Below are 7,449 nucleotides of genomic sequence, written 5' to 3'. Positions count from 1 at the left end.
AATCCGCGTGTCGAGCACCGTTTTTACATCTCATGAAAAAATAAAGAACACAGTAATTAACCTAAGATTAAAATTAAGAAAGCAAGTGTACAGCACGAAACAGACGTATAGATGAACAGTATACATACAATTTTCTTGAGGGCAGAAGCCAGGGCACAGGAAGTTTATATGCTTCCCCTGGCGGCTGCTGAAGACACACACTGGTCGTGTAGAAGAACCACAGGAAATTTCCAGATCACCTAGTCCTGGGAGATTGGTTTTAACTAGTCCAGGATTTTAAGGTCTTTCGCAAAGTTCCTGAGAGCAATAAAATTGCTTTTGTTGTTGCCAAATGCACTGAGGGTGCATGGCCGATGTTCCCCACTGTTTATCACAATGTCCTTAAGAGTTTTCCGCTGGTTAGTATAGAGCGGGCAGTGGTAAATAAGATGGCAAGGGTCCTCTTCCTCATTGAGTTTGCAGACACATAGTCCGTCTGTTTTGCCAAGGAACCTTTTGAGGTATGTCCTCAGGTTCCTGTGGCCAGTAACCAGCTGAGTAAGTTGAAAGGACGTGTCGACAAGCACAGAAAAGCTTTGGTGGAGGTCGAAACGACACCAGAGAATCCGATGTCGACAGAAAGGCGAAAGTCTGTCGCCAAATCTTTTGTTCTGCCGCGATTGAAATCACATGGTATCTATTTGTTATACCCTGGAACACTGCTGTTTGTTAGTCTTATGCAAGATTTGCTGGTCCGTGCAACGTTTTCTTTTCTTAAATTTTATCTTTTTATCCTATATCCTAATTTATATTGAATGATACTTTCTGAAGTGATTTCAGGTTAATAAACAAAATATAATACAAATTGTCTAAATACAGTAGAGCCTCGATTATCCGACCCCCTATCAACCGACCCCTCGGTTAACCGACCGTCCTAGTCGGCAAATTTCAAATGTCCGCTAGTGATGTGGCGCTACAATATTTGGCTATGTCTTGGCTACTTTAATATTATTTTTACGTGTTTTAGCTGGCAACACTCATTCGACCATGAAAGGGAGCCAGTATTTAAACGAGGCTTAATTTTCTAATTTTTAACGATACAATAGCGACGATTATTATTTTAAAAAATTTTTGTTAGGCTTAACATCGATGAAAATTCAACGCAAAGTAGGTTAATAGCGATATACTAATATACTAATTACATGGGATATAATAATATACTACACTAATAATAGATTTTTTTATACTTTTCGGTTATCCGCCCTATTCGGTTTTCAATTATCTGACCAACCCCAGTCCCCAATTAGATCGGATAATCGAGGCTCTACTGTACACAAATTTTCCTGCACAATTTCAAAAATTTTGACAAAAAGTACAGGAGTTATTGATCTAGGTCTCTGACTTCTAAGAATTTCACAACTGGAATCGATTTTCATGTATCTAACTCTATTCTGTAGATTAAGGCCAGATAAACGGACCCACTGATTTTCAGATAGATAACCGTGAACGTCTACACGTCTGCTATTTGTAAATTGTATCGTAGAAATACAATTTTTTATCGAAATGATTTCGTTTCATGTTGTGAAGATAACTTACTTAAAAGCAATAATAATAATAATTTGTAGTAATATAATGAATAATATGATGGAAAAATAATAAATAAGATTAATATGTTATGTTAGTATTTACAATATTCTATCAAATGTACTTCAAGTTTTTCTTCTTTATTTCTGACGATTGATAGACACTCCCTAAACAGTTACATGTAGAATATTTTTATAGTGACCGATATCAAAGTTCTATAGAAAAAACAGGAGAATACTTTTACACTATGCACCGTATCAATAATCACTTGTAATAACATATTTATCTTATGTATATATAAGTTATATAATAATAACATTTACAAATCTTTAAATTACTTAATTCTTTGCGTATAGTTCGAATTTTTTATTAAATTAACAAGCACATCGATGACGAAAGTCTTACGTAAATGATAATGTCACTGTTTATTATATGATGAAATCCACCAATCAGTAATATAAATACCTCGTTAAATGTATACACTTACATATATTTTTATTCGAATGTTGCCACTACATATACACATATGTAACAAGTATTTTTGTTGATGCAGGGTGCAGAATATTACGAAGTCACACGTTAATATAAAATGGATAAAAAAGAGAAAAATAATCCATTTGACTCAGCTGGTCTTTTCTCTCGTGCATTTTTCTGGTATGTAATTTCATTTAAACTCATTAAAATTTCAAAGTTAATGTGAGCATAATTGCTAAAGTTCTCCTGTGACTGAATCGCACGCATAGCATTTTAAAAGAATAGAATTAAAAACAAAGTTAATTCTTATGTACAGTACTGTATAGTTTTTTAATCTTCTAATAGTGATTTATATAAATTTCCTATCTTTATATTGCTTTTCCGACTGTTATAGATAACGAACAGAATTTATACTCATCGATAAGAAATTACTCCCCAAGACTTTTATGTTTTTGGAGTGAGGGGACTTTGATATGTCGAAAAATGCATAAAAATTCGGGTTTTTTTTAGGTATGTGTGGGTTTTTGTGTGTGTGAAAGGTCACGCTTATGTTTACCTTGTTCGAAGCTTCATAACTCTTGTTCTTTTTGTCAAAAACTTTTAAAATTTTGCACTGAGGTTTGTGTATGAGTGTGATTAATTGAAGTAAATTTTAGTGGATAAAGTTTGACGGGTGCGATAAATAATGGGGATCGTGTTATATCTCGAATAGGGTCTGACATAATGACGAATTTATTCGTTATTATCATTTAGAATTGTTTATACAACCCATTAATTCTACTCTGAATGTTAAACATTTTTCAATTTTATTATAGATAAGAATATCTATAATAATCTGCAATCTACTTTGTGTGTAGTTTTTCCTATAAATTATTTATTTGTTAGTTAAAAATATCATATTAAACTAAAAATGTTAAAATTATAAAAAACAATTCAGGCACAGTTAAATAATTTAATATCCCGTATGAATTTAAAATATTATTATATAATTACTGTACTGCACTAACGTACTTATGCAGCAGAAAAAAAAAATTGTATATAATACCAGATAAATATTTCGAAAGAATATCTATGTCAAATTTACAATAAAACATAAATACTTGTTAAAAATAATGATTTGGCACAAATAATTCGACTGTAGATATCAACGTTAATCATTTGAAAGAAAATACTAGAAACTTATTCAGTGATAAAGTGATATTGCGAATGTCACTTATAATATAATCAATATTATAAAAAGAAAAATAAGGTTTTATATGATATGTATAATATACAGGAAATTTATAAATTAAAAGTTTAATTTTTAAAAATAAATACTGCATTATTTCTTTTTATTTATTTTATTTAATTTATTTAACTCGTAAAATATTTATCATTTCTATGTTTGTATTTGTGAAATCCGCAAATTTAACGCAGTTATTGGGAAAAAGAAATGTAAACAACTGGGATAGAAAAAACGCTCTCTGTAAGAATTAGATTCCAGGTCACCGTTTATGATTACAATTAGATGCGAAAGTTGACACATAGGTGTCAAGAATACACCGTTAATGTCAAGATATGACAATTATGTGACTCTTTTTATGACAAGCGAATAAAAACTCGAGCCCCCGGAAGCTCAGGGCGATTCGTCATAGGAAATTATACCTGGTGATAGTGCCACCACGACTCTCGGACCTCCATACAGCGGATCCGATCCAGCTAGAGGGAAAAGACATCGGATAGAAGATAGAGAGAACTCCTACCTCTTCCGTACAGACGATGCGCCAACTCTACATTATGCCGAGAGGTATTTACGGGATTTAGAATTTATAAAAGCTCTCTCTCTCTCTAGAACTAGAAATTAGGTCAGCGACATAGATACGAGATTAGTCGCCCATTTTACGTAAATATTATAGCATAACCGCATTTAACCTTAGTATTAATTTCGCCTCCTGTAACTTAAATTTAGTTATTCAATAAATGCTTATTTATTTGTTAAACATCTCTCCTATCTTTGAAAGGACGCCTGTCGTCTTACCGACGCACTCCCCACTCACTTTTTACCTTCCTAGCCATCCAACGGCTTTGAGACCAGGTTTTACCAGCCTGTATAGTGTAGTGGTCATTAGGGATTGTCCGTCTGGCCCTCTGCTTGTCTCACACTGGTGTAAGAAGTGGGGTGAAGCCAACATACAGGCTTTTGATTGGTTAGTCCGTGATAGACAGTGTCCGTCAGAAACAAGTTTGTCCGCCAAAGACAAGTTACTTACGAGGAGACATAATTAGGCGATTCTAGCATATATTAGAGGAGACGTAGAGGGAGAAAATAGTAAAACAGTGTTAGGTAACATTGGGAGTTTCATTCCCCTCTTACCTGCGTTTTCTAAAGCATGGAAATCCTCCAAACACACAAGGAAAGGGTTCACTGCCCCCTCAAAAAACAATCTAGAAAAGTTAGCAGAAGAGATTGACATCCTTAGAAAAAAATTAACAAATCAGCAAAGAAAATCGACCCCTCCAAAAGCAAAATACGACATAGACAGAAAAAAAATTATTAATTTATTATAAAGTTAAGTTCTACTAATTTGTAAAATAATTTTTTAAAATAAAAAGTTGTTGAGTAAATTAAAACACAACAATTTAAAATTAAATCATTAAACAGAACATTTTTAATTATAGATAATATGACATATCTAGAAGGTGATACAAAAGTGTGAAATCCGCAAATTTAACGCAGTTGTCAGAAAAAAAAATTGTAAACAACCCACAGAAAAAACTCTCCTGGTGAGAATTATATCGGAGGTCACCATTTGTTATCACAATTAGCTGGGAAACATAGGTGTCAAGAATGCACTGTTAATGTCATCACATGATGATCACGTGACTCCTTTCCCACGACAAATGTATAAAAGCTCGAGCCCCCAGAAGCTCAGGGAGATCCAAAGGAAGTTATACTTGTTCATGTGTGCATCTTGTCTCCCAAGCCTCCATACAGTGAACAAACGAACGAAAGGAGAAGACATCAGTAGAAGACAGACCACAGCTTCAAACTTCCATACTTATCGCCATACTACAGTTCCTGTGCCGACTGATTCCTACAACCCATTCAACACATACCATTCATTTCCTCATAGAGGTACTGTTATTTAGAGCATTGCAAACTCTCTCTCCCTAGAGTTAGGCAAGTGACATAGACAAGAATAGTCACCATTATATGTACATAGTCTATTATAACCGCATTTATCCTTAGAATTAATTATCGCCTTCTGTAATGTAGATTTAGTTCCTTAATAAATGCTTTTTTTTTAATTTGTTAAACCTGTCTCCTGTCTCTGAAAGGATGCCTGCTGGCATACCAATGCATTCCCCACTCACTTTTTGCCCTCCTAGCCATCCGATGACTCCGAGACCGGGTTTTACCAGCCTGTGCAGTGTAAGTGGTCAGAAGGGATTAACCCCTGGCCCTCTGATGTCTCACAAAAGCAGTCAGTTTTGTTGCTTTAAAATAAAAATAAAAAATATAATAATGAATATTGCATGACTTCAGTTAAGTAAGATTAGGTACTGTTCCTAAGGAAATTGAATAAGGTTCACTAAAAAACAAGCCAGAACATTTGCTTTGGCCTCTCAAATCTGTCTTGAGCAACATCCATATTCACAGAATTAGAGATATTTCACTGATAGATAATTAAAATAAACTCTTAGAGCATATAATTACCTTTACTGTATTACAAATATTTGTTTCTTCAGCTTCTGTAGATTTTAAATATAATAACAATGGATGATTACATAACTTTCTGAGAGCAGTTATGCACATAAGATGATGGCCTGTATCAACAGTTGAAAAAGAAGTCAAACAAGCTCTCACTGATTTGCATCCTAATATTTCAGAATATAATTCAGCTTGTAAAGGTGATGTGGGACAAAATACTACTTGTTCCACTGAAATTATTTAAAATATTTTTTATTTATAACTATAAAATTAAAAGTGATAAAATAATAATTATAATTTACAATATTCTACCTATAAAAAAATGTTCTAAAATATATTAAATATACTGAAAGTTAACTAAAGAGTAAAAATAAGAGAAAATAAGACAAAGTTATAAAATAACATTTTATAGATTTTTACACTTAGACTTATTGTTTCATTCTATTTATCTGTCCAATGAACTGTGAACTACTAGGTAAAACTTATTTGACAATGTGAATTACAGTTTGTATATCTTTTTAAGAAGCAATTAAATTTGTTATAACATTAAAATCTTTACATTATCATATATTATTTATCTTATTTTGCTTAAGCTTTGTTATTTTAAGTAAAAGTTTTCTTTTTCTTTTAAAGAAGTTTACTGTCTTGACTGTCATTTCAAACTTTTGTTTATACAGTAATACCCCGAACTTACGCGATAGGTGGGACTGAGCAATAACCGCGTAAGTCAAATTCGCATAACTCGGGGTATAATTTCGCAATTTGTGTAAAATCCAAGTCGGATGTATGTAAGCTAATAAATGTTCTCATTAATTTTATCTCAACATTTGATTCGTTCATGCTTACAAGAAATCACCANTTGTATGTGGTGGTAGCCCCAAGTCTCCATTTGTGCATAGGGGTGGTTGCGTCTCGATAGCTATAAGGGTGCGGGAGTTATGAATCTAAAAGTAGTTGAAAGTGGCTTTCTATTTCGAATGTTTTGTTCGATTTTTTCGAATTTGTTCGAAATAAATTCTAAAATAAAATTCGAATTGGCTCGATTATAGAACGATTGTAAACGTTCCAGAAACGTTGAAAATAGTTTGTTTGATAAACGTAAAAATTCTCTAATTAGTCTGGTAACGGAGGACCTAATTCTTGCATTTTGTGAAAACGGGTAAGATTGGCTATAATGTAATTATCTTAATCTTCAGTATCGTTACTTTTTGCCCAGCGAAGCGGGTCCTTGCAGCTAGATTCTAGATTACTTACAAAACAGTCTTTTATATATATATAAAAAAACTATATCACATACAAATAAAAACCTGGCGAATCGGGCCCTTGCAGCTAGTATTAGAATAATAAGTCAATGAACTTGTAAAATTTTCGAAGATTTACTGTTATCTAGAGCTAGGTCTAAGTCAAACTTTTTGTCAAAGGCAAACTTTTAAATAAAAATACTTACTTTCTGAAGATAATGATCTTGTATAAGAGGTTCTTGCAAAAGAAGTTTTCAGCGAGGTATCGAACCAGTCTCTTATACGCAGTATTTATTCCATCTCTTGTCTCAAAAACAGAGAAAAAAAGGCTTTTTCAAATTAGCAACTTTGAAAAACAAGTTATATATATATAAATACAAAAATGAAATTCTTATATATATTAATATTTTTAGACCGTACCTTCAATATCAGGATATTTAAAAATGAATCGAAATTAGTTAATTTTCAATAATAATTTAA

General features: G+C 32.6%; 1 protein-coding gene across 4 annotated transcripts in view; it reads left to right on the top strand.

The window, feature by feature from the left end:
* The first annotated feature begins 2,105 nt into the window (after nucleotides 1-2,105).
* Nucleotides 2,106-7,449, top strand: part of LOC111633580 (multidrug resistance-associated protein 4-like) — a 47,272-nt gene continuing 41,928 nt past the window's right edge. For all 4 annotated transcript variants that reach the window (XM_023378188.1, XM_023378187.1, XM_023378186.1 and 1 more), the window contains exon 1: nucleotides 2,106-2,217. In XM_023378188.1, the coding sequence (XP_023233956.1) occupies nucleotides 2,153-2,217 (65 nt within the window). In that variant the 5' untranslated portion in view covers nucleotides 2,106-2,152. The remainder of the gene's footprint in view (nucleotides 2,218-7,449) is intronic.

Source organism: Centruroides sculpturatus, unplaced genomic scaffold (assembly GCF_000671375.1).
Source record: "Centruroides sculpturatus isolate CEXI.00-Female unplaced genomic scaffold, Cexi_2.0 scaffold551, whole genome shotgun sequence".
Taxonomy (NCBI): domain Eukaryota; kingdom Metazoa; phylum Arthropoda; class Arachnida; order Scorpiones; family Buthidae; genus Centruroides; species Centruroides sculpturatus.
This window is presented reverse-complemented; position numbering and strand designations above follow the sequence as displayed.